A 26,696-nucleotide genomic window follows, 5' to 3' on the forward strand; every position below is an offset into this window, starting at 1 on the left:
TCCAATATGCTGAAAAGGTTAAAGCTGCCAAAAACTGTTTAAATAGGAAAAACAGCTAAAATAATCATAAAATACTATAGTTGGTAGAAAAAGTAAAAACAACTAAATAATTCAGCAGCTGAAATGTCTTAATAGGACAAAATGTAAAAAAACCTTCAGAAATGCAACCTAAGACAGTATAAAAGTTACATATAAAAGTTATTTATTTTAAAGGTTAAAGATTTTCACAACTGTGCTTGACATTTTCCACCAAATAAAGCTCAAGTCTAGAGATTTATTTGGTGGAAAATGTCAAAAACGGCTCATTTGGTCAGAAAGGTTGCGGACGTCTGTTCTCTATAACGTTTCCTGAAATGAAGACGAGCTGAGAGCGTAAAGTTTGAGAGCTTTAATGAGAGCGTACAGGTGCAGTTTCATACATGAGAAAAGCTTTTTACCATCTAACTTCACTTTAAATATTCAAACAGCTTCTTCTTTGTTGGTACGATGCAGGTCTGATTGTGCAGTAACTTCCATACATGTTGGCTACGATAAATATACGCAGACAGAGAGCAACACGAGTATCAAAGAGCAAAAAATTTGAGCCGAGGAAGCTGAGCTGTTATCCGTCACACCGGCCCTCTGACGGACGCTACCGTCGTCCCAACTGATGCTGAAGCAAAGAATTGTTGAAAAAAAAACATGAAGCGGAGGAGCTTAGTGTCAGTGAGACGTCAGGGCGGAGCCTGACGTAGCATGCAGGTGAGTTTCTACATCCAACTCCTCCTGGAGGGCAAATAACAGCAAAAACTAAAGTAAACAAAGAATTGGTCCAGAAGAACAGCCTCAAAAAACTGAGGACGCAACGTAAAAAAAGGGTGGTCCCTGCTGATGTCACAGCAGATCAGTGATGTCACTGCAGGACAGTGATATCGCTCAGTGATGTCACTGCAGAACAGTGATGTCACTGCAGATCAGTTATGTCACTCAGTGATGTCACTACAGATCAATTATGTCACTGTCGATCGGTGATGTCACAGATTCTTGTGGTGTCATCAGGTCTGACTGATTGATTGGAGGTCATTGATGACATCACACATTGTGAGTTGCGCTACTAGATTTCTCTTTTGAAGCTCCGCTTTCGTTTCTCGTTTTGACACGGAGAGAAAAACCTCCGCGCTATCGCCACAATTAAACTGTCAACCAGTCAGAACACCGTGTCCCCAAATTCTGCAATTGTCTTGTGAACTTTAGCCGCAGAGCTTTTTATATTTCTTGACTTGACTGAGAGTCTGTGAAAGTTTTTTTTAGACGAGCAGACAGTTTGTTTAACGCACACTGACAAACAAGCTAAAATACAGGTGTTGGACGGTTGGATTGAGGAGCTGCTGTGACATCACTGCGTGTGACAGCGTTGATCCGACGCTGTGACTTCAAACAAAAAAAACAAACAAAGGCAAATAAAACTGCATTCAGAATAAACAACCACAGACGACGAGGCGCTCTGGTGAAACTCCCGCCGCTGTCGGATGTCATCAGCTGCTGCGTCTGCGTAAGCATTCGAAGGAGGACGATTGGACTGGCAGGTTGACATCACAGCGACGCATTTCAGCGGCAACGAGCGTCAGAGGAGGCAGCAACTGAAAGAGGTGCGATGAAGGGCGGCGTATGTTGGCGTGTGCCAGTGAGTGGCGGGTGGTCGTGGGTCGTGACTTCCAGTTGTGAGGTTTCACCAAAGCGCCTCGAGCTTCTCGTCCTACTGCTTCTTCTTGCTGAAAAGGCTGAAGCGTTTCTCCTTCTCTTTCTCTTTGTCCTTCTCCCGCTTCCCCGGACTCGAATCGGTGGGAAGCGTGACGGCGGCCGGCAGCGTCTGAGCGCGGCCGGACACCGGAGTGCCGGGCTGGCTGCCCGGCAGCTCACTGCGCTCGGTGGCGGCGTTCATGATCCCCTGAATCCAGGTGCTCATCTCCTCCTGCAGGGGGCGACACAGGTCAGAGATCACCATCATCATCATCATCATCATCATCATTAGACAGTGACAGAGTCATGTGCTCGGTGCCAATGAAGCTGAGCTCTCACCTCGTCTTTGGCCTGGAACAGAAACTCATTTCCATCCGTCAGTCTGAGGGAAACAAAAACACATCAGGTTGCCGTTTGTCCGGCGGCGGCGGCGGCGGCAGTCGATGACGTCACTGCGTGTTACCTGAGTTTGAAGACGTGTTTCTTCTTCTTGTAGTTTGTGGCGACATCACAGGTGGCGTCCTTCAGGTTGACGGGCACCTGGTTGTGGTAGGGCACGCCCTGAGCGGCCGCCTTGCTGTCCTTGTAGAAGCCGATCTCCTGGCGGTTGATGACGCAGTAGACGTTGTGCCACGACCTGCCGAGCGAAGAGCAGGTGGTCAGACGACGCAGCGAGCGCGCCGGTGACGTCGTCGGGTGTGGGAGCTCCTACCTGTTGGACGCCTTCTTGTTGTGGCCCTCCCACTCATGCTTGCGGTGCAGAAGCCCCTCCAGCTGCGAGGGCGAGTCCAGGTTCTTGGCGGGAAGCGTGGACGACTGGCTCTTACTCTTCCTGCCGCTTGTCGGTGAGGGGGTGGGACTTCCCTCCTTGGAGCTGCGCTCGGCAACGCCGTTCACCAGCACTCCTTGGTCCACGCCGTCCTGACCACACAAAACAGGAGTGGGAGTGAGACTGTGGACAGCAACTCACGGAGATTTTGTGTGTGTGTGTGTGTGTGTGTGTGTGTGTGTGTGTGTGTGTGTGTGTGTGTGTGTGTGTGTGTGTGACTTTTGCACTGATGCCACATAGAGACATTGCTGTACAGACTTGTAGGTCCCTGGTCTTAAATACACATCTTTCCATCTCAGTTGTGAGCACAGTGCTTTTATTGTTTGTTTTCAATGTGTACACACACACACACACACACACACACACACACACACACACACACACACACACACACACACACACACACACACACACACACACACACACGCGCACACACACGAGCTAATACTAAATTAGCCATGAGTAGGATGTATGAAGCCGTCAGTAAACATCAGGACAGTCAACCGTAAGATAAGAGCGGGTGAGATAAGTATTTATTTAACCAGACGCGGTTTCCTCATTGTGGCTGCAGACTTCAATCATCAAACAAAAAAACGTTTGAAGTTACCAAAGTACCACAAAAGCATCCATGTGTCACAAAATGTAAAGACACTGACCAGGTTTCCATTAACAGTACAGGTACATATGAAGCCCGCCCTCGGGCAGTCAGACCAGCTGACCCTATTTCTAACATCGACACACCAGCATCTGATTACTACAGTAAAGGTCCTGGGAAGGATACTTCATGTTCAGTCTGAGGACACTGAGGCAGCACTGCAGGACTGTTCTGAAGACACGCTCTTTGAACACACCTACAGTGTTGGACCACATCAAGTTCTGTGACGAGAGCTTCACGGCAGGTTTCCAACTTTATGCTGAACATTTAAGGGTCAGCCTGATCAAGGAGAGCTGCAGACACGACACTTTTTAAAACAAAAGATCTACTTTAATCTGTTTTTGAAGTAATTTAAATTGTATCTTCTTTCCATTTTGCTCACATAGTTTTACCTCAATTACAGTTTATTACAGTTTTCACTTCAGTTAAATACGGCTCCATTTTCAACATTACGAGTCACTCTGTGCTGCATGGTATTGTAGGAAGACGGCTCTGTAAATAAAGATCTACTGGTGATTGGTGAATGGTGAGGAAGATGGTGGTACTGACCAGGCTGCTGTCCTGCTCCGGACTCTCTCCGTTCTGAAGGGTCGGGCTGTGAAGAACAGACACACACACAGACCTGAGCTCAGATATTGTTGGAGTGAAGTCAAAAACTGAAGAAGCTTTTTTTTTATATATATATACCTCTGAAGTTTCTGCTGAGCTTCATCCTGTTGCTGCACCTCCTCACAGGCAGGGGGAGCACTCCTCCTCCGCAGTTCCTCCTCCTCCTCCTGCTGAAGTCTCCTCACCTCCAGCAGCTCCAACTGCAACACACACACATTAATTTCCTGCAGTCTGACTCTATGTGTCTTCACTGCAACGTTCATTCATTTCTAAAGAGGCCCTTCTTGTTTCGAGTCCTCACTAGTGTAGAAGAACGATTTCACACACCGTGGTCAGCCTCTCCAGGGCAGAGAAGCGCTCCTCCCAGGTGGCTGCAGACTTCTCGAAGGCTTCGTGGCGTTTGATAAGTTTCTCCACTTCGTCCACGCTGTGACCGACTTCTCTGCTGGACAGGTACGACTCCTGACCCAACAACCAGGCCTCGGCCACGCCCGCATCCCGCGAGAACTGGTGCACCTCCAGGACTGAGGGAGGGGTGAGAGTCAACGTCAACAAAAACGCTTGTGAGTGCAGAAGAATAACAGCCTGCTGATTCAAGCTGTAGCATTGTCATCAGTGACATCTTCAGCTGACCGTGACTCAAACTCAAAAGGACACAGAGAGCTTGAGGCGTGTCGCCGCTGAGCCGTCACTGCCACATCCAATCAGGATGTCTCACACACACAGAAAGAGGAAGTAAAGTCTTACTGAGGCGGAGCCACTCCCACCGATCCTCCCACTTGTCAATCATCTCCTTCCTCTTGTCGGTGAGCTGCAGCAGCTTCTCTTTGATCTGAAGACAGTGAGGACAGTGAAGACAGTGAGGACGACACGTCTCTGCAAACAGTTCCTTCATGTTTCTTGGGGTGGCATGGCTCGGTTGGTAGAGCGGTCGTCTCCCAATCGGAAGGTTGCAGGTTTGATTCCCATAAACCACCTGTCGACATGCCTCAGTGTCCTTGGGCAAGACACTGACGCCCAAACTGCTCCTATTGAAGTGAGAGCGTCTTGCATGGCTGCAGCCTCCATTGGTGTGTGAATGTGATGACCTTTGTAAAGTGCTTAGGGGCTGCTCACGCAGCTGTAAGTCGCCATATAAGTGAAGTTTATTTACCGTTTTACCATGTGTTTCTCACCTCCTCTGAGGAAAAGTGTTTCCGAGCCAGCAGAGACTTCCCGAGCTCGATGCAGCAAGTGAAGCTGTCGTTACGGGCGTCAATCTCTGCTTTGATCCCCTGATGGTTGTTCATGAGCAGCTCCACCGAGGACACGTCTCTGAACACACACACACACACACACACACATCGTGTTAGTCCGAGGTCAGCGTGCGGTGATCGTTCCGTGGCGTGGGACCTACCTGGGGTTCTCCTGGGCCTCGATGAGCCGGATGACGTCCTCCATCCACAGCAGGAGGTCTCTCACAAGGCTGAAGAAGCGGAACTTGTCGGCAGTGTCCAGCAGGTGGAGCCGGCGAGTGTTACAGGCGTCCAGAAGGCCGTTCCACGCCTGCAGCACCTCGCTATCTCGGCGCTGGATGTCGTCCGCTTTGTCGCCGGCGTACGCCGACTGCAGCCGCACTGCGTCCTCCTGCAGCTGTCGCACCTGCACAGGGTCAGAGGTCAGCAGAAGTCAGCAGAGGTCAGAGGACAGAGGTGGGCGTGGCTCCTGCAGCGGGTCCTAACCTGCGTGCCGAGCGCCTGGACGTCGTGCTGGAACGTGGTGTGACTCCTCTGCAGCGTCTCCACCGTGTTCTGGTCGCGGCCCACGTCTTCCGGCAGCTTCTGGTGTTTGTCGGCGATGCGGCTCAGGATCTCTTTGGCGTCGTGGTAGAACTTGTGCAGCTCGAAGGAGGCCGCCAGGATCTGCGTGCGCGTGTCGATGAGCTCCAGCAGGTCGGCCCACGCCTCGTTCAGACCGTCCTTCCACTCGGCCACCGTGGCCGCGTCGCCGTGCCCTGCGTTGATCAGCTCGTCGGCCAGCCGGTTGACAGCGTCCACGCGCTCCTGCCCGATGTTCCCTGTGTCTCGGGCAAACTCGCGGAAACGCTCCTGCAGCATCTGAACAGCAGGTTAGAGTCAGTACTTTGACAGGCAGTACTAACAATACTACCACTAATGCAACCAATTCTTGTGGTACTATTATAATAAAACCATTATACTCTAAATATTTCATGAAATGTACTGCGATTTTTTTCCAGAGTAATATTAGCGCTCATAGCTCTCATAGCATAGATCATAGCTGTAATCCTGCAGTAATCTAAGATAAGAAAAACTGCCATTGTAAAGACGACAACTATTCTTGCATTTTGGTTCTTGGCTTGCACGACAATGATGTTGTGAATCAGTTGTTGAACATTTTCTACCATTTACTACATCATCACCTGCATATAGGGAGAACATTTCTTTCATACAGATTCACAACACCCACTAGTGGCCTGACATGCAAACTACAGTGTTTTCGGTGTTTCTGGTGTTTTCGTTATGCGTAGTAAGTGTTTTCAAAATGTTTCCGTCTAAATGTGAATTTTCTCTGAAACAAAAACACAAAACTGCTGTTTCCGGTTAATTGTCATGCAGACAAGAGCGGAGATGGTGGTTCCTTACAGTGACGTGCTCGTAGTCCTGCCCCAGCTCGTGTGAACCTGCCACCACCTCCCGCTCGGCGATCCACTGCTCCAAGTCGTCCACCTCCCGGTTCAGCTGGAAGAGGCGGAGCCTCTCATCCAATTTGCCCCTCCTCTCCTCTGATAGGTCCTTCAGACCCGCGTACAGCTTATCCACCTGAGACTGGCGCATGCTGATACGCTCACTGAAACACAGACACAGAGTTTGTTTTCCTACAGTAACATAGTTGAGGTAAAGAAACTTGACATTGAACGTAAACATCTGTGACATCATGAGGTCTCTGTGGTGGTTTGAACTCCTGCAGAGCAGTGGCAACAGTGGTGCGGTACCTGTCGGGGTGTCCGTCGGCCACCAGTCCTCGGCTGGTCTTGGACAGCTGATGAACGGTCTCTGCGTAGTCCTCCACCGCCTGTTCCACGATCTGGTGCTTCTTCAGCATGGCGACAGCGCTCTGCTCGTCCTGTTTAAACATAGCGGAGCCGTCAGCAAGCTCCACCTCCTCTCTGCTTCACCATATTCCCGCTCAGACTGTCATACTGTACCTTGGCCTTCTCCTCCGACATCATATAAAGCTCCTGCTCGCTCATCCAGGCCTCGGCCTCCGCCGCATCAAAGTAGTACTGTTGGGCTTTGTGCGCCTCCTGAAGGCGGCCGTGGCGACGCTCCGCCTCCTCCATCAGCTGCTTCCACAGCTGCTGCAGGTCGGCCAGCCGCTGCCGGATGGCGTCGGCATTGGCAGACTTGTCCTGCAGGAGACTCTGGCTGCGCTCCAGGATGTCGTCGATGCGTGGCTGATGGCCCTGAATCTCCTTCTGCAGCGTCTGAAACACCACCAACAAGAACCACCTTAACTCAACCAGAACCACGTTCAACCGACCGGAACAACGTTAACTCGACCGGATCCAAGTTACCGTCATTGGAATAACAATAAACCGACTGCAACCGGGTTAACCCGACCAGATCGACTATAGCTTGACCAAACACATATTAACTCAACCAGAATCAATGTTAACTCAACTGTACCAATGTTAATGCGACTTAACCAATGTTAACCTGACCAGAACCATCTTAACCCGACTGGAACCTTGTTGTCAATGCAATAACCACGATAGCCTGACTGGACTAATGTTAACTTGACCGGACAAACCACATTAACCTGACAAGAACCATGTTAACTTCACAGGTACTATGCTCGCTCATCAAGGAACTCGGCAGGAACAACATTGACCTGCCAAGAACTACGTTACTCCAGCCACAACCCGCTAAGAAACGTGTTCGTCAGATAGGAATCAAGTCAACCTGACAGGAAGTACTGCACCATAAAATACAACCAATAAAACTATGATGATTAAAACTAAAACCTGTTAACTACGACCGTTGAAAAAACAAGAGATAAAATGAATGTAGTATGACAGATGAAAGTACAAACAATAAAACTATAACATGTAACCTTTAATCAAGTAGCAAAACTACGACCAGTAAAATCAGAGTCATTGCTACAGGTAAGCCAGCAGTTCCCACCTGGTTCTTCTTGATGAGCAGCTGCACCGTCTGCAGGTTGTGTCCATGGTCGGTGGACGTGGCCACAGGGATTCTCTCGTGAGCCCACAGCTGCAAGAAACAATTACAGCTTTAGATTATAGAACAAACTTTAATCTGCAGTTTCAAGCCTGTATGGTCATTATTGGTGAGGTGGTCTTACGATCTCATCCTCCACATCGCGGTTGAACTGGTGCACCTCCCTGGAAGCCACCAGAAAGTTTCTCCGGCGTGTGAGCGGCTCCAGCAGCTCCTGAAACTTGTTCTCAACCACCTGTCGACGTCCATCAACCTCCTCCGCGTCCTGCACCTCCTGACCCAGAGTCCTCACCTCCTTCTGACGCACCTCCACCTGCTTCTCCAGCATCTGCAGGACACACAGCGGCATCAGTGTCAGACCGCTGCACCACAGCGCCGTGCATCAGTGTCACACCACTGTACAGCTGCGTACCTGTTGTTTCTTCAGCAGGATGTTGACAGAGGTCAGGTCCTTGCCGTAGTCATCAGACTGGATCTGACCCTCCAAACCTCCCAACCATTTGTCGAGCTCGCTGCAGCTTTGTGTGAAAAGCTCCGCCTTGTTGGCGTCGAAAAGTGTCTGAGCTTTGTTCTGAGTGGTTGATTCCAGCTCCGCCCACATGGTCTGCAGCGCTGACAGCTTCTCCTTCACCACCGCCTCCGTCTCCGGCTTCTCCGACACCAGCAGGGCACCGTCCTGCAAGAGGTCACAGGTTAAAGGTCAGTATGTGTGTGTTTTGTTCTCCAAACCGTATTTGGTCCACAAACTTTTATACCAAATATGAGCTTTGTAAGACATGGAAGTCTGGTGTGTGTGTGTGTGTGTGTGTGTGTGTGTGTGTGTGTGTGTGTGTGTGTGTGTGTGTGTGTGTGTGTGTGTGTGTGTGTGTGTGTGTGTGTGTGTGTGTGTGTGTGTGTGTGCGTGTGTGCGTGTGTGCGTGTTATACCTTCTGGACTTTATCCAACCACTCCTTGTTGGACTGCAGTTCGGCCATGAACGCCTGATGCTTCAACCACTTGCTGTGAAGATTTCTGGCTTCGTCATACGAAACGTCCTGAGCCGTCAGCATCTTCTCACTGATCCACAGGGACAGCTACACACACAGACACACAGACACACACACACACACACACACACACCCACACACACACACACACACACACACACACACACACACACACACACACACACACACACACACACACACACAGCAGATTGTAGCAAAAATGTACAAAAACATATATAGTTCAGTGGAAATTGTTTTTTTTCCTTGTGTATGTGTGTGTGATGTATAGTACTGTGTCGAAGTTTGTAATAGTGTGTATTGTGTAGTAGTAGTAGTAGTAATTGTGTTTCACCTCCTGACAGTCCTGTAGGAACTTCTGTAGATCTCTGTTGTCCTTCAACCTCATCAAAAGCTCCACAGCTGCTTCCCTGTTCTTCTTATGTCTGCAACGCACACACAACACAATAAGTAATGTACACTATAACACACACACACACACACACACACACTGTAACAGACACAATGTAACACACACACACACACACACACACACATTGTAACAGACACAATGTAACACACACACACACACACACACACACACACACACACACACACACACACACACACACACACACACACACACACTGTAACAGAGCATGAATTTTCAAAGTGAGACTTGATATTAGAGCTGGAGGTGGAATCGTCATGGCAACACTAACTTTCTGCGAAATGGGCGGAGCCTGTCCTACCTGTCGTCAATGGAAACCACCCTCTCCAGGATGCGTTCGGCATTGATATTTCCGTCACTGGCGAGGCGGCGCCCGGCCTCCACGACACCGTTGATCTTCTCCTCGTTGGCGTCCATTGTGGTCATGAAGTCCTCCTGCTTCCGGATGGCGGCCTCGGCGCCCTCCAGTGTTGTTGGCATCTCTGTGTGCGCCAGGACGTACTCCTGCAGTAAATAACGAGGTGCGTCACACACCACAGACCAGACACTGACACCATGATAGATCTATCAGGTACTTGTTCTTTACTCAAGTGTTTCTCATCAGGTTTTCTTCAGTCAGACACAAAAATCTAACATTTGCTTTTTGCCCATTTAGCTGGAAGTCAGTGAGCAAGTTCAATCTAATTTCAAAACCAGTTAGAACCAGATTAGACAAACTAAACTAGTTTGAATCAATACAAACCAGTCTAGTTCAAATTAACTTGGACTAGTGTGAACCAGTTAAGTCCATTAGATTGGTCCATTAGAACCAATCTGTCCCAATCTGTCCCATTTGGACTATCAAAACCTGTGGGAACCAGTCCAGATCAGTATAAAACTGTCAGAATATTCATCGCAGAGTCCAACCTTGATTAAAACCAAAGAAGCTGTGAGGAGGAAGCAGCTGAGATGTTTGAAGAGGTCTCATGGGTTCTGGGTGTTACCTGGTTGTTGAGGAAGGCCTCTGCCTGCTTTGTGTCCCTCAGGAACAGCTGGTAGGCGTGAGACTGAGAAAGAAGGCTCTGCCGGTTCTCCCACATCTTGTGCAGCTCGTTCCAGCCGGTGTCGAGCGCCTGCAGCCGCTGCCGCAGGAACATGTACTGCGCGTCCGTCTGGTCCTGTGTCACAATCTCGCCCATGTCCCGCATCTTCTGGTAGTCCTCCTCGTAGTTCTGGATCTCGTTCTTGATGTTCTCGTGCTGCGCCATCAGCTTCTCGGCCTCGGCCAGCGTGTTGGGCATGTCCTCAGAGGCGATGGCCGTCTGCGTGCGGGACAGCCATGACTGGAAGTCGTCCAGCTCGCGGAGGAACTGCTGCAGTTTGCGGGCCTCACCCAGAGACTCCTCCCGGTTCTTCAGCGTGTTCTTCATCTCCTCCCAGACGGCTGTGATCTCCTGCAGCCGGCCTGTGATGGCCTTGGCCTGGTCTGGGTGCTCCTCTGCCAGCCGCTGCGCCTCGCCACGCAGGTCGCCCAGTTTGTCCTCGATGGCGGCCAGGTCACGCTCCATGCCAGTGAGTTTGCGCTGCAGGGCCATGACGCCGGTCAGGTCGTTGCCCAGCTCCTGAGTGGACTCGATCACCTTGGTCTTCTCCTTGATCCAGGACTTGGTCTCATTGCAGTCGAGGTGGTAGTTCTGCACACCCAGTGCCGAGTTCAGGGACTCTTTCTTCTGGTCCACCAGGTCACGGAACTGGCTCCACCTGTAGGCAGAAACAAAGATGGGTGCCGGGTGAGGGAGCGGGCCCAGGTCTGACGTTGGGGGTATAACTGGAAGCTGCTCTCCGTACCTGTTGTTGAGTTTGTCCTGCTGAACTTTGATATCCTTCTCGCTCGGGTGACCGCTGTGCATCAACTGCCGGGCAATCTGGTTTACCACAGCCACTCGGGACGCCTGGTTGTTCATCTCTGGCTCCAGACTCTCAAACCTGCAGACGACAATCAGCTTCAATCGAGAGCCATGGAGACATGTAGCTCAGCAACCACAAGTCAGAAACCTTTAGAAACTTCCAGAAGCTTTGAGAGACTTCCAGATATCTCCAGAGACCTCTAGAGAACTCCAATAAATCTCTTCCTAACAGTTTCCTAACTGCAGCAGGTTTGGTGGTCCTACCGGTGCTGAATGACCTCCAAGTCCTCCAGCTTCTCCGGGATCTCCATGCTGTTCAGCCACTGCTCCTTCTCGTCAATCCAAACCTCGCAGGCGTCAGCCTCGCTGAACATTTTGTAGAGCGCCAGGGCGTCCTGCAGGGCCTGCTTTCTCAGTTTCGTCAGCTCCGACACCTCCTTGTAGCGCTCCTCGATGCCGGCAAGCCGCCCACGCACCTCCTCTGACTCCGCCTGCTCTCTGGGCAGCGCAGCAGCCTGCTCATGCAGCGAGTCGATGACTGGCCGGTAGCTCGCCACCTCCGCCGCTGCATCCTTGTGTTTCCTGACCAGCGCCTGCGTGGAGAACTCATCATGGCCCGTCTCGCCACTGGAGACGATGCGCAGAGCGTCCAGCGTCCAAGCATCCACGTCGTCTGCGTCAGTCTGGAACTGGTGCAGAGCCAGGGCCTCTTCCAGCTTTCTCTTCTTCGTCGCCGCCAGCTGCTCCAGCGCCGCCCATTGTGCCTGCACGTCTTTGATTCGCTCCTGGATCTTGGTCGAGCCGAAGTGCCCAGCCTGCACCATCGCCTGGCCTTCGGAGATGGTTTGTTGAAGGTGGCCGGCACGGCCGCTCATCTCGTCCTCCAGTGCGCGCTGCTGGCTGAGGAGGCGCAGCGCCCCCGTCAGGTCTCTGCTGGCCTCCAGAGAAGAGAGGATTTGCTCCTTCTCGCGGATCCAGCCCTCCTCCTCCGCCATGTCCCAGAAGAACTTCCAGAGGCGTCGAGACTCCTCCAGGCGGGCGCGGCGCTCTGCGGCCAGCTGGGTCAGCTCCTGGTAGCAGAACTCCAGGTGTGACACGCGGTCCTGGATGACTTGTGGGTCACAGGGTTTGTAGCCTGGATGGAAAGATATTGACATTAAACATGAGTCAAACTTTTGGCTTGATGAGACAGTGAGCAGACGCGCGAGCAGAGGCCTCTGATTAAACTTGCCTTCTTAGCATTTTTCTATATGTATCATGCATCCGATGCTGAGCAACTTAAAACAAAAACCACTAACAACGACCGCCTGCGCTGCACACATTGAGTTAACTGCTACAACGACCATCGCCTCACAGTGAGACAACAACATGGAGGAACACAGCAGTTGGAGATGATTGGACGTTGGGCAACCAGCAGAGGACTCACCGCTGTCGGTCACAGAGTACTTGTTAGCGTTGGAGGTGACCGCCTTCACTCGGTCTGCCTGGATGGAGATATCAGCCTCCACCAGAGAGAGCTTCTGCAACAGGTCCTCCACCCCGAGGAGATGTTTGCCCTCATCCTGGGAGAGCAGCAGCATCTACACACAGACACACACAGAATGTTATACACACAAACACACACATAAATAGACAACACAGTCATCTCAAAACACTTCAACCACTTGAACACTTGAACCTTGGGATTGGAAGGCAACCTCTCCACTGGACCACCTGACCCTCCCACCTCTGACGCAGCGCCCCTCAGTGTCTGACCTTCATCTCGTCCATCCAGTCCATGATGTGGAGCATCTCCTGGAAGACCCTCTGCAGGCCAAGGTTCATCTCCAGCCGCAGCCGCCGTGCCTTCAGGAGCTCCAGCAGGTACTCCCACAGCCGCAGCACGTTCTCCTTTCTCGCCACCACGCGTTTGATGTCATGGTAATGTTCCGCCTCCAGCTCCTTCGCCACGGATACCACTGCCTGAACGCGCTCTTCGTACGCCGTGATGTCAGTCTCAATGGCCTCGTGTTTTTTGGTGGCCGCCTCCACCGCCTGCAGGTCGAAGCCGAAGTTGTCCTGGAGCAGAGAGAAGAGCCTTCAGGGACCCGCACACACACAAACACACACACGCATCTACCTGTGACGCAGGGACACGCTCTCACCTGCGACACCAGCCGCTGGTTCTCGCTCAGCCACGTCTCCCTCATGGCTGCCTTCCGATCGAAACGCCGCGCCAGCTGCTCCAGCTTCTCCTGCCGGATCAGCTCCGTCCTCAGAGCCAGCTCGCGCTCGTGCTCCGCCTTTTCCAGCCGCTCCCATGCCTGTGAGGACACCCAGAGGTCAGAACATCTCAAGAACTCACCACGTGTGAAGGACACATGCAGAACCACATTCTCCCGACTCCTGAGTCTCACTGTTCGATTCCATGAAGTTTCATAACTGCTGTCGCTGTGTGTCCTACGCTCAGCCTTGTACCTGAACGCCTCCTCTGGGCCCACTCTAAAAGCAGAAGGTTCCTCCTCTATCAGCTGATGACGCTGTCTGAAGTTCCCACAGAACATTCTGGAAGGGGTTCTAGCGAGCATCCTGGAGAAGGCTGTGGAAAACTTTCTGAAGAAGCTTTTCCAGAGAGCATTCTGTGGATGCTCAGAGTGAAAGCAGTTCTCACCTTGTTGATGTCTGAGATGAGTTTTCCTTCTCGGGGCATGTAGACCTTCTGGTTGTTAGCTCTCATCTTACTCTGGATGGTGAAGAGGAGAACCTCCAGATTCCCCTTCTCTGTGAACCTAAAGGAGCAACACAGGTCTGATGAGGCGAGGAGGAATAGAAGGAGCAAGAGGGGCAGTATGAGGAGAAGCTCACTTTGGGGGTTTCTCCACTGTGCGGTAGGTGTTGAAGGCCTGAAGCTGCTGCTGGACGCCCATCAGAGAGTTAGCAAACTTTCTGTTGTTGAGGATGATGATGGTCTGTTCGATCCATTCCAGCAGGTCCGAGGCCAGAGACTCATACTTCTCGATCATCTTCTCCGTCTCAATGGCGTTATCCAAGACCTGCAGAGAGATAACAGAACATGAGAACAAGAGAGCCAGAACCAGAGAAGAAGAAGGTAGCCAGAACCAGAGAAGAAGAATAAAAAGGAACCAGAACTGTGGAGGAACAAGAACCAATGAAGAGCCAGAACCAAAGAGGAACCACAACAAGAGAGGAACCACAAATTGAGAGGAACCAAACCAAATTCAGAGAGGCTTGAGAACCTGAGAGGTGCCAGACCCAAAGTGCAACTAGAACAACAGAACCAGAAAGGAAACAGAACCTGACAGGAGCCACAAACTAGGGGAACCAGGGGAACTAGAACAAAAACATAACCATAACCTGGGATGAGCCTAAACCGAGGAATAGAAACTGAAGAGGAACTCGAATCAGAGAGACATCAAAACCAGAAAACCAGAGGAACAATAAACAAATGAAAACTAGAAACAGAAAGGAACAGGAACTGCAGAACAAGACAGGAACCAGAGCTAAGAGGAGTGAAAAAAGAGAACATGAGAAGAAGCAGGAAGGAACCAGAATCAGAGATGAATCAAAACCAGAAAACCTGAGAGGAACCAGGACCAGAGACAAGACAGACTGATCATAGGAAGTTAGGATGTGTCTGAGAGTCAGCATCACGATCAGGATCAGGGTCAAGGTTAGGATCAGGATCAGGGTTTGGAACAGGATCCATGTTAAAATTAGGAAAACAATCAGAGCAATGACCATCACTGACCTTCCCGATGCGTTTCCCTTCCACCTTCAGGGCCTTCATCTTGGAGAAGTAGTGATAATAAGTCACCACGTAGGTGATGACTGACTTCTCATCGGGATGATCGACACTGATATCTGCGACACAAACACACACACAGACCAATAAATGAACAAATGTCATATGTAAGTATGTGTCTGATCAGCATAGAATCTGACTTTTCCAAAGGGGCTTGTTATACTGGTAACCCAGGACTGTAGTTAAACTGGTCAGTTTAACAGGTTATTACCTTCCGGGTCCAGCAGCTTGGTGAGTCCCAGGTGCTGCTCGGCCAAGTTGAAGGCGTTCTGCAGGTTATAGTGAGCGTTGGACTTCTTCAGTTTGTCAAAGTCGATCAGATCAGGTCTGAAAACATGGGAACATCAGGAGGAGAATGAAGAGGAGGAGGTGAAGGAGAAGGAGGAGGAGGAGGAGGAGGAGAAGAAGTGGGAGGAGCGGGAGGAGGTTACCTGTGTTTGTGGATAAGAGCGTTGAACGCCATCCCGTCTCTCCAACTTGTGGAGAAGTTGTGAATGTTGACATTTGGATATCTGAAAAAAAAAACACGCAAAAAAAACATGAAACAAGTTTAATACAGGAGGGACAAACAGGAGGACAAACAGGAGGACAAACAGGAGGACAAACAGGAGGAGAAACCGAAAGAGAACTGACCCTGCCGTCTTCATCTGGCACCACAGCAGCAGAGCATCTTTGGCTGAGCGTTTTTCTTTGTTGTCTTCAGTCTCCACACTGATGTCTTGAATCTGAAAACCATGATGCAGTTACACCTGTGTGGCGTCACACCTCCACCTGTGTGGCGTCACGCCTCCACCTGTGTGGCGTCACACCTCCTTCTGTCCCGGGGGCCTACCTGGAAGCGGAGGATGATGGTCCAGATGAGGCCCAGAGTCAGACGGTGGTTTCCATCCACAATGTCATGTGAGCCCATGTTCTCCAGGTGGACCCGCTGCTCCTTCAGGAACTGCAGAGCTTTGTCCACGTTCTCCAGGCAGTGGATCCTCATCCGGCCTTTAGTTGGCTTCGGCTGGACGAAGACCAAAGAAGAAGAATCTGATCAGAAAAGCCTGGTTCTGCAGGTTTATTCCTGTTAAAACCGAGTTTTCCCTTCCACTGTCTCCTCTGCGCGCTCATGTTTAGTTGGATCATCGTCATCATCACCGTGTGTGTGTGTGTGTGTGTGTGTGTGTGTGTGTGTGTGTGTGTGTGTGTGTGTGTGTGTGTGTGTGTGTGTGTGTGTGTGTGTGTGTGTTTTACCAGTCTCTCCCCTGACAGGACCTCCAGCAGTTTGATGAGCATGCGTCCATCTCTTAGGTCCATGTAAAGATCAGTGATCCTGCAGGAGACTCTGGAAAGGTGAGAGTTCACCCACTTAGTGAAGGTCTTCTTCTGCACCGCCTCCCGCTCATCTGCGCGCGCGCACACACACACACACACACACACACACACACACACACACACACACACACACACACACACACACACACACACACACACACACACAGGGACAGACAGTCACAAATACAAATCATCAGATCAGGTAAGATTAGAAGCGTGTTCACACAACAGTTTAAACATTAACCAGCAAAGGGGGTGTGTGTGTGAGTGTGTGTGTGTGTGTCAAAGGTCACCGCAAAATCAAAGACCTTCACAATAACAACGTCTGAACTGTGAATACTAGTTAGTGACTGGTAACTAGTGTCTGGAGACTGTTTAAGAATACCCCCAGATAAACATAGACCTCAGATCAAGTCCATCACAGTGAATCATGGGAGTCGCGGACAGGAACAGCTGCTGAACTACAAACATGGCCGAGCTGTAGTTTTCAATTAAAAACCTCTACTTCCTTCAAATTAAAACATTTAATTAGAAGTTTAAACACAGTTTCAGATTTTTAGCTCTTATTTGAAAATAAACAAATAAATAAATATGATTGCTGCTGTTTTCAGCTAATTCCTATATGACACAATAAAAGCCTATTTCTTAAAGAACCAGCACCCTTGAGGTTCAGTGAGGAACCCACGGAGGGCCTCCAGCCTCATGTTGAGAACCGGGCGGTTCCTTCGTCTCATTGAGTGAAGTTCTGGGATGTTTCCGTACCTTGAAGCTGTTTGAATCGACCATCCAGTTGGTTGTAGACCTGCTGCACCCCGTCCACATCCATCCCCCCGGAGCCCAACACACACACACACACACACACACAAACACTCCTCTAACACAAAAACACTCCCAACACAAGCTGCTTTAACAGACACAAACTCCTCCAACACACACTACCCCCCAACACACACTCCCTAACACACACACACACACCCCCCGTGGATACTCCAGCAGCTTCACGGCTCAGCGGCACAGTCAAACACACAAGTTCACAGCACCGACTGAAGAACACCGGATTGACTCTGAGAAAGTTTGTACAGCCTGAAGAGGGACGGAGAGTCCAGAGGTCACACACACACACACACACACACACACACACACACACACACACACACACACACACACACACACACACACACACACGCACGCACAGAGAAACGCCCCACCCATAGCAAACAACCCTTTCCTCTCCAATTCTACACTGTAAAAAAAAAGAACAATTACCTTTTTGATTTGAAACATAGATCTGATTCTTAATGTTTAAAATTCATCTTCAAGTAAATCTGTGCATCACATCCACTATTTTACAGCTGTAGCTGCACAATACTTGCTGTTATTGTCATGATTGGCTGAGTTTATCATTCAAAATCTGCTTTATAAGCAGTGTTTGCTGTTTCTTCTAATGTTATGGGTTTTTTTTAAACATGAAATCAAAGGTGATTTCACACTCCTGTGTCTGTCAGATTCACTGACAGAAGGGAACTTTGATCAGAAACACACTGATGAACGGACACACGTGATGTTTATTCGTCGAACAATCCAACTAACAGGAGCATTTTTTTACAGCGTTCACCATCTGCCAGCCAATGGCATTACTGCTAGACAATGATGTCATCAGAGAGTGTGTGTGTGTGTGTTTTTGTGTCTACGTGCGTGTGCATGTGTGTGTGTAGAGGATGTTTGTTTCCAGTTTCCTGGCCTTCAGGAATGCGAAGAGACAATAGCGGGAAACCCCCCCCCCCTGCACACACACATGCATACACATGCACACCCGTGCGCACGCACACACACACGCACACACACACACTGGCCATGAGGATGTGTGTATCAGGCAGCAGGTGGACATTGAACATGGCAGTGCACTTCCATTAGCGCCGTATCTACAGGGAAGCAGAACTCAGGCTTTCGGGCAGAACAGTGGCGTTATAAGAGGACTTGAGTTTCTGCTCTGCAGGAATCAGGACGGTGATCTAGAACAGCTCCTGAAGGTCCCTCTGCTTCCAACAGCGGACACAAAGACAGAACTAGAGTGTGGTCTGCTCCGATGGGTCATGGTATCAAGGGCCTGTCCACACGAGAACGGCGTTTCACAAAGACGCGCCGTTATTGTCCGATCATCCACAGTGGGTCACGTCACAGTGCCCCTACAGTCCTGGCATGTGTACTACATGCCCTTGGGCATTGTGTTGAGCCTGATGTGTGGGCAGACTTTTTTTTTTTTTTTTTAAACATCAGGGAGAAAAAAGATAGTTTTGACTCGTGTGGATGTGGCCTCAGTCACATCACCAGAATGCACTATGGGATAAGGGAGGCAAACCTGTGAAGCACTGTGATGCTCTGTTAAGAGCAAGTATACAGGTTTTAACAGGAGGAGCTCCACAGCTCCCCCAACACGCACACACACACAGAAAACACACACACTCACACACACACACACACACACACTCCTCACCTGCGAGCGCTTTGATGCGGGAGCGTTCGAAGAGGCGGGCCGAGCTGTTCTCGTTGTCCCACTCGTCATCCCAGCGGTTGTTGACCGTGTCGTTGCTGCTGTACTGCTGCTGCAGGTCCATGTGCTCCAACTCTGCAGCCACCGCCGTCATCGTGACCTCTGACCTCTCGCACAGCTCGATGTCAGCCAAAACACATCCACATAGGCGGGGTCAGGCCGTAACCTGCAGAGCATGCAAAGTAACACAATCAGAAGTGAACACAAATACAACAACACTAACACGATAGAGCAGCGACGCAGCGTCACTATGCCAACAACACCTGAGGCCTAAACTACGAACGCGGCTCAACACACCCCGGATGTCTCTCCGGTACCTGCTTAACTTAGCCAGACATTCGAGATCCTGATAAGCATTACTACTAAGCAGGTTATCAACTCGGTAATTCAACCCAGAGTGGTCCCATCAGGATCAGTGCATGTGTAAATAAAAAAGGGGTGGAGTTTGCAACGTCTGATCATTTGCAGACCCCGCAGAGCAGCATACGTAATGGAGGAGCAATTATTCTCCAAAAACATGGAGAACTGAAACACGTCATCCAGGCTAAAAGCAACACTGTTGAGCCGGCCAGAAAACTGCCGCCTCTGTTAACGCGTAACTTTGAGATTATACAATATTAATTCAGATGACAATCTAAACTGACAGCACTGTGTTCGCTCAATTCCACTTTATTACAGCACAGACGTGTTTTAGGCAGAGCTTCTTCAGAGCTCTTCCTTTAGTGTCTATTTTCCTTTGAGTTCATTTGAGGCTCCCCATGTGAGCACGTTTTGTGTTTGAAATATTAATTCTTCACCGAGATGGCATCATTATTATTACTAACCCCATTATTACAGATGCGATCCCGATGGAGCTAAACAGACATGGGAACGAGTCAAGAACAAGAACTAAAACACATTTTAAAGCGCTTAGCGGAAAAGATTTATTTTATTATGTCAACTCTTTCTCTCCGAAGCTCCTCCCACCATCCGTGCACCAATGAGGATGTTCTAAGAATGGGCTAGCCATTTTCAAAGAGATCTGATTGGTCAGAAGGCAGAGCTTTCATACTGGTTGATCTCTTATCCAGAACATCGCCTGCTCCCGAGCAGGTTAGAGGTTCAGTAAGTTACCACGGTGATTTACCAGGTAGTGAACCAGCGTTGAAGTACTAAAAACCAGAGATAATCCTGAAGTTACCTTGATAAGAGAACAAACCGCTGAGTAGCATGGGCCTCTGTGCAACACAATCAAAACAGCATCAACACAACAACAAAAGAAACACAGAAACAATATAACAATACACTAACAGCAACACAACACAAATACAAAATAAAGAACACGGCAACAATACTATGACAACAACAGAACCACAATAACAATCCCACCCTCCTCCCTCTAAAACAGTCTACAGGACATCAAATCCTGGTTCTCCCTCAATTTTCTCAAATTCTCGAGTGATAAAAAACAGAGGTTCTAAAACCACCCTCACAAAAGTTCATAGTCTTTCCATCAGCTCCTCTGTTTGCCGCCACTCAGGTAAAGAGTCTGAGTGTCATCCTGTACAGCACTCTATCATTTCAAACCCACATCAGTGACGTCACTCGGTCAGCATACTTCCACCTTCACAACATCAAGCGTCTTCGCTCCTCCTTCTCACCCAGCAGCACCTCCACACTGATCCACACCCTGGTCGCCTCCCATCTGGACTACGGCAATTCCCTTCTGTCTCATCTCCTTCTAGAATCCATCCATAAACTAAATTAAAGATATATTTTCAGATTATGAGATCACCCCCCTCATCCCAGACATGCATACATGACCTGTGTACAGTAATAAAACTCAAAATGCTGTACAAAAAAAATCCATTTACCAATTCCAGAAGAACGTTCATTACCTGGAGACACAGTGGAAAACAGTGCCTGGCGACTGAGATGTACTGTGACACTGCTCTACTGTTCACGATCTGTTTGTTCTGCATTTTCTTGTGTTCATGTAAAAAACTAATACATTTCAAAGTATTAAAAAAAAAAAAAATCCATTCATAAACTCATAAAAATTCATAAACTCCCACTGGCTCAAAACACGCCCGTCACTATAGATGCTATGTTAGTCATCTATAAATCATTGCGTAGGATCCTTACTAAAAATGTATGTGCGCTCAAAAGCTGAAACTGTTGTGTGCCAAGAAATATTCAGATCTGTAAAACCGTGCGTGTGCACACCCACACACACTTTATTGTAAAGATCACAGTCTACCTGGATCATCATGGCAGAAAAAAAACAGGAAAGGGAATTTTACGGAGAATGAATTATAAAAGGAAAAACAAGTGATCAACAGCCCATCATCATGGCTGTAAATAGTATGAGAGCCACGGGGAGATCTGAGGCTGCAGAGGTGAAGAAGAAGTGGTCTGATCTGAAGGTGGAGGCTGAGCGGAGAACGGCACCGTCACATTATGACATATTACCACGGTGCTGCTGATTCAGTAGTAAAGGCTCACTAAAGAAACACATGGAAAACACTGCAGCTTGGATGTTTATGATTACGTGGATCAATAAGTCTGTTATGTGACGACATTAAAGGCATGATATGAATCTGGCATCAATTCACCACCTCACCATCTGGCATCAATTCACCACCTCACCATCTGATGTAATTCACCACCTCACCATCTGATGTAATTCACCACCTCACCATCTGGCATCAATTCACCACCTCACCATCTGGCATCAATTCACCACCTCACCATCTGATGTAATTCACCACCTCACCATCTGATGTAATTCACCACCTCACCATCTGGCATCAATTCACCACTTCACCATCTGGCATCAATTCACCACCTCACCATCTGATGTAATTCACCACCTCACCATCTGGCATCAATTCACCACCTCACCATCTGATGTAATTCACCACCTCACCATCTGGCATCAATTCACCACCTCACCATCTGGTTCAATTCACTTCACTTTACCTTTTGCTAATAAGAATGTTTCTAATGTACATATTTAATATAAATACTACTTGTTACATGTCATAAGCCACTGCTTTTGTGTTCTTATTTTTAGTTTCCTTTCATATATACAATTTCAAAATAAGCCACTACCAAATCCTATCACATACACAGATATGAAGTTTACAAGTCTGTGTGTACAAAATATAAAAATACAAACTTTTTTAAAATTCCTTCCTAAAATTGAAATTTCAAGACTAAATAATGCGAAAGGTGTATTACTTAGATTACACATGAGAGAGGTACATTATTATTATTATTATAGATCACAGGGGAAATGATTTGCATAGTTTACTCATCTCTGAGAGTAGGCATTAAGACAGTTATGAGTTCATCTCTAAGCAGAAATATCTCGTGTATATAAAGGCAATAAACATGTCCAGTGTAATATGCCTGTATTTTATGCCTACCTGACTTCCACTCAATACAAACCAACATTTATCGGCAGATCTGTTTCGACAGAATGGATTCCAGTTCATTTGACAGCATTTGTGCATTTCTCCACAGTCAAGAAGCAGGGGTAAGTTGAGATTTATTCATTTATACATATACATATACTTTTCCATACTGTAGAGTTTCCATGCAATAGAATATTTTATAAATGCTTAGTTTTATGTTATATCATCTATTTCCTTAATATGTATGTAAGGTGGTAAAATACAATGCAATACAGCTTATGTTTTATTTCCTGTACCATGTACTGTATCTGTAAATAACATTGTTATTTTCATTGATGCTTTTTATTATATATGTTTGCATACAGTGTTTATACATTTTTAATGACTTAATGGAAGTGGGTCACTATTCCATGGGGCTGGTCCGACTTCGATACTAGAAAAGGGACCCCATGATTTTTTTTTAGGTCACAAAATATGCGTGGGAAATTGCGTACACATCTTTCAGGACCCGTTTTGTGCGTAAGCAGCTTTTCTAGATGAGGCTTCTGAACCTGTCACACAACCCCAGTTCTCCATAAACTCCACTGGCAGCCAGTTCAACAACTCCATCCATCCATCCATCCATCCATTGTATCCCGCTTCTCTGTTTCCAGGTCGCAGGGGTTTCAGTCTGAGCACAGTCACCCAGATCACATTGCACCAATTAAGAACCTTTCCTGTGAGTGGTGAGCCCCCGGGAAGGTGGCGCCCGGCGTCAGACATGAACCCTCTACCTTGAGATTGCGAGTCTCATGCTCTACCAACTGAGCTGGCCGGGGACAGTTCAACAACTCATTCACTTGAAACTTCTGTGACATTCAAGGTCCTCCATAACCTTGCTTCTCCATACCTCACTGACCTCCATAAAGAGAGAAAGAGAGAGAGAGAGAGAGAGAGAGAGAGAGAGAGAGAGAGAGAGAGAGAGGACTACAGCAATGACAATGTACATTAAAAAAAAACCTCAAAAACATAATCTGAGTCTGTCCTTCGTGCTCACATTCAGTAACTCCATCTGGTGTAAAGTTGTCACTGCAGAGGCATCCGCTAATGCTACCGCTAATGCTAGATTCATAAATGAGATTAGATATAATCTGTTTCTGTCTCGTCCTGCAGGCAAGACTGCACAAATACACAAACTACACACCTCCACTATCAGTGTGACACCAAGAGCCCGGAGCCACTGAGATCCCAAGGTGCATGGAGACCCCAAATGACCAGGAACATCCAGAAACCTGCGAGAACCAGTGAGAACCAGCGAGAACCAGTGAAAACCAACTAGAACCAGTATAAATCAGTGAGAACCAGCTAGAGCCAGTGAACACCAGCAAGAACCAACAAGAACCAACAATAGTCAGTGAGAAAAAGTGAAAACCAGCAAGAACCATTGTGGTGTAGAGCCGTGGACCTGATGGATCACAGTGTCTACAGGTAAACGACAGCACATTAGCCCCAGTGTAGCTGCCTGGCCGTGCGAGCAGAAGCTGTGGTGTGGTATGTGCAGGTTACTGAACAAAGTATTGGCATGATGTGGTTTTGCATTGCTCCAGTGGAGCATATACAGCCTATACGCTGCCTTGTTTTCAATTCTGGATGAACATTGAGAGAAACTGCAGCTTACTTGAGTATTTCTGTGTGGAGGAGAGCAGCCATCTGACAGCTCTGTAGCTCCGACTAGTGGCAGGGAAACACATGACAGTTGAGAAGCTAAACGCTGAATAAAACCTTAACTGACTGGTACTACTGGTGCTGACGAGGCATTTAACCGAGCTGTGCAACAGATTTCTTCCAAACACCAGCCTGGATGACTGAAAACCCGCAAATACCAGCAGGGATTACCAGAAAGTAGCAAATACTCGGAGAAACCTGCACAAACAACAGGAAACAGACAAGACCGCTTAAACAAACAGTCATAAAGCCGCCCTACTCCGATTCAGTGTTTGCCGGAGATTTGGTGCATTTCAAAATGAAAAGAGCAGTTTTCTCTCTTCTTTCTGACAGACTGAGGAGCAGGAGGGGTAAGGTGTCTTTACTTCATACTGACAGAAACTGTGAGGTAATCATCTTGATATGAGGTCGGTGAGGTCATCCAGAGGTTCAGCTGAGGCGTTCAGGAACACGCGGACGAACGGGACAGAGGGAGCAGGATGAGGTGGAGTTATTATATTTATCAGCACACAAACAAGCCATTTCCTGGAGAGCCGACCGCGCCCGTCCACAGCCAGCAGGAACTCTTTCGGCTCCATCCCTGAACCTCAAACAGCCGACATTCCCCTTCATTTGAGGAAAAGTCACTTCAACGAGAGCCCAGGAGGATCAAACGATCAGAAATAGAAGCTTCAGTCAGAAGAAGCTGAGCGATGAAAAGCTCCTGCTCGTGAATGTCTGACATAACCTGAACCAACTAGAACCATTAAGAGCCAGAACCAAACAGAACTATCATGAAATGACCAGATCCGTCAAAGAACAAACCAGAACTTTCAAGAACTGACCAGAATCAACCAGAACTGATCCTGATCTATCAAAAAGCAAATAAAAAGTCTTCTAGCAGATGTAAAACTGGTGTGGGAGCCGAGAGTGTCGAGAGAACCGGCCATCAGGTTTGCGAGAATATTCTTGTGTACGGAAACAGTTGTTAAAAGTTTTGATGATGTCCCGTTCTTATTTCCAAACACAAGTCAAGTGTTCTGGAAGGTTCTCACAGGAACCTTCAGTGATTATATCGATGTGACTGTGAGAGGAGCTGTGCTGAAGTCAGACATGCAGAACATTGTTCCTGAGGAAGTTGCCTCCTGGATGGTTCTCCCACAAACTGGTTCTCCCGCAAACTGGGAACATGATCGGGTTCACACTGGTAACGTCAATATTATTATGTTTTGCTTGAATAAAGTCGTCCTTTTGAAGACTTGATTTGATTTGTGACAATGTCTGGTTTGGTTCCTCAATCATCTAAAGGACACAGGGTGGAGGTTATAGTGTAGGGTGGAGGTTATAGGCTGACAGGTAAAGGTTACATCCTGCAGGGTGGAGGTTTAAAATTGCAGAGTGGATGCTGTCGGCCTACAGCATATTATCTGGAATGAGGATGTAAACAGGCGTGTAGAGACAGCAGGGTGGAGGTTATATGCTGTAGGTGGAGGTTAAAAGGTGGAGGTTATAGGGTGGATGTTCCAGACTGTAGGGTGGAGGATATAGGGTTCATTTTCTAGACTGCAGGGTGGAGGTTATAGAGTTGATTTTCCAGACTGTAGGGTGTGTGTTATAGGGTGGATGTTCCAGACTGTAGGGTGTGTGTTATAGGGTGGATGTTCCAGGCTGCAGGGTGGAGGCTGCGGGCCTACATCATAACATCCGCCTGTGGATGTAAACAGACCTCCACAGAGGCTCTACGAAGCTGAAAGAAACGCACTATTAACGCGGTGTCGTGCTCCCGCAGCTTCCCGCAGACCCGCACCGTGATTTCGGGGTGCTGCGGAGAGTGGAGGCCGCGGCCCGACCACCTCCGTCCCGCTGCGGGTTTCCAGCTTTTTCTCCCGCGGTAAGGTGAACTGCGCAGCGGCCCGCAGAACTGCTCCCCGCCGGGGACCGCAGCGGTGAGGCCGGCCGCCTCCAGTCCGACCCACCGCTAAAAATACACACGCAAAATGAAGGCGCAGAGAGCGGGGAGAACGTGTGTTTATTGTCCCGGACACACACATGAACACACCGCACCTCCTCCTCCTCCTCCTCCTCCTCCGCGGCCACGCCTGTTTTCGCGTCCTCGCATGGCGCACCGTTATTCTCCTCCATCCTCCGGCCCGCGCTGACGGCTGTTGTCGGGGATCGAGCAGCGGACCGGGGAAGCTTGCTGGACCCCGGTCCGGATGGTCCGGGCCGGGTCGGAGCCTCGAGTAGGGCGGATTGAGCCGCGTTCGCCCGAAATATGGCGAAGTTAGCCGGGCTGCGAAGCTCCAGTGATTCCCCCCACCACCACCAACACCACCACCCCCCCCCCCCGCTCCGCTCCGCTCCAATCACAGCAACAATAGAAACACGGTAGAAAACAAGCAGTTACCTGCTCCGGGGGCACACCGAGGCTCCAAACTACTGCTGCCGGCAGGAAAGAGTCCGCAGACCGGAGAGACGACGGAGACACGGATCGAGAGGACCGGAGGGAGGGACCGAGAGGACCGGGGGGAGGGAGGGGGCTGTTACCGCTGCTGCTGCAGGGAATGACGGG

General features: G+C 49.0%; 1 protein-coding gene across 2 annotated transcripts; it reads right to left on the reverse strand.

Moving 5' to 3' along the window:
- Window positions 1-374: 374 nt before the first annotated feature.
- LOC308109319 (spectrin beta chain, non-erythrocytic 1-like) lies at window positions 375-26,690 on the reverse strand. 2 transcript variants are annotated; one of them, XM_080462807.1, is made up of 36 exons: window positions 26,532-26,690; window positions 18,987-19,209; window positions 16,412-16,563; window positions 16,008-16,181; window positions 15,809-15,900; window positions 15,607-15,687; window positions 15,387-15,502; window positions 15,122-15,234; window positions 14,218-14,405; window positions 14,024-14,141; window positions 13,518-13,676; window positions 13,129-13,431; window positions 12,800-12,953; window positions 11,638-12,508; window positions 11,315-11,452; window positions 10,471-11,227; window positions 9,789-9,991; window positions 9,392-9,482; window positions 8,980-9,126; window positions 8,466-8,729; window positions 8,178-8,381; window positions 7,997-8,086; window positions 7,018-7,296; window positions 6,805-6,935; window positions 6,455-6,659; window positions 5,534-5,908; window positions 5,209-5,453; window positions 4,988-5,126; window positions 4,560-4,644; window positions 4,140-4,336; window positions 3,891-4,012; window positions 3,753-3,798; window positions 2,432-2,640; window positions 2,183-2,356; window positions 2,059-2,101; window positions 375-1,951 (listed from the first exon to the last, which is right to left on the reverse strand). In XM_080462807.1, the coding sequence occupies exons 2-36, from the start codon at window positions 19,135-19,137 to the stop codon at window positions 1,736-1,738; spliced, it is 7,032 nt and encodes a 2,343-aa protein (XP_080318933.1). In that variant the 5' UTR covers window positions 19,138-19,209; window positions 26,532-26,690; the 3' UTR covers window positions 375-1,735. The 2 variants fall into 2 exon arrangements, with proteins under 2 accessions (XP_080318933.1, XP_080318934.1); XM_080462808.1 differs by lacking the exons at window positions 375-1,951; window positions 2,059-2,101; window positions 2,183-2,356; ... (2 more) ...; window positions 3,891-4,012; window positions 4,140-4,336 and having other exon boundaries at window positions 4,632-4,644; window positions 4,974-5,126.
- Between the last annotated feature and the right edge of the window lie 6 nt (window positions 26,691-26,696).

The sequence above is a fragment of the Lipophrys pholis genome (genome assembly GCF_963383615.2).
Source record: "Lipophrys pholis genome assembly, chromosome: 5".
In the NCBI taxonomy this organism is placed as follows: domain Eukaryota; kingdom Metazoa; phylum Chordata; class Actinopteri; order Blenniiformes; family Blenniidae; genus Lipophrys; species Lipophrys pholis.

What these genes read in the sequence shown, in the direction of transcription:
- LOC308109319 (XM_080462807.1), bottom strand. Translation starts at nt 19,137, where the DNA reads ATGACGGCGGTGGCTGCAGAGTTGGAGCACATGGACCTGCAGCAGCAG. An exon ending in TTGGAGGTCATTCAGCACCG is followed by an intron (nt 11,453 to 11,637) that starts GTAGGACCACCA and finishes TGTCGTCTGCAG; the next exon opens with GTTTGAGAGTCTGGAGCCAG. An exon ending in AAACACGTCTTCAAACTCAG is followed by an intron (nt 2,102 to 2,182) that starts GTAACACGCAGT and finishes TGTTTCCCTCAG; the next exon opens with ACTGACGGATGGAAATGAGT.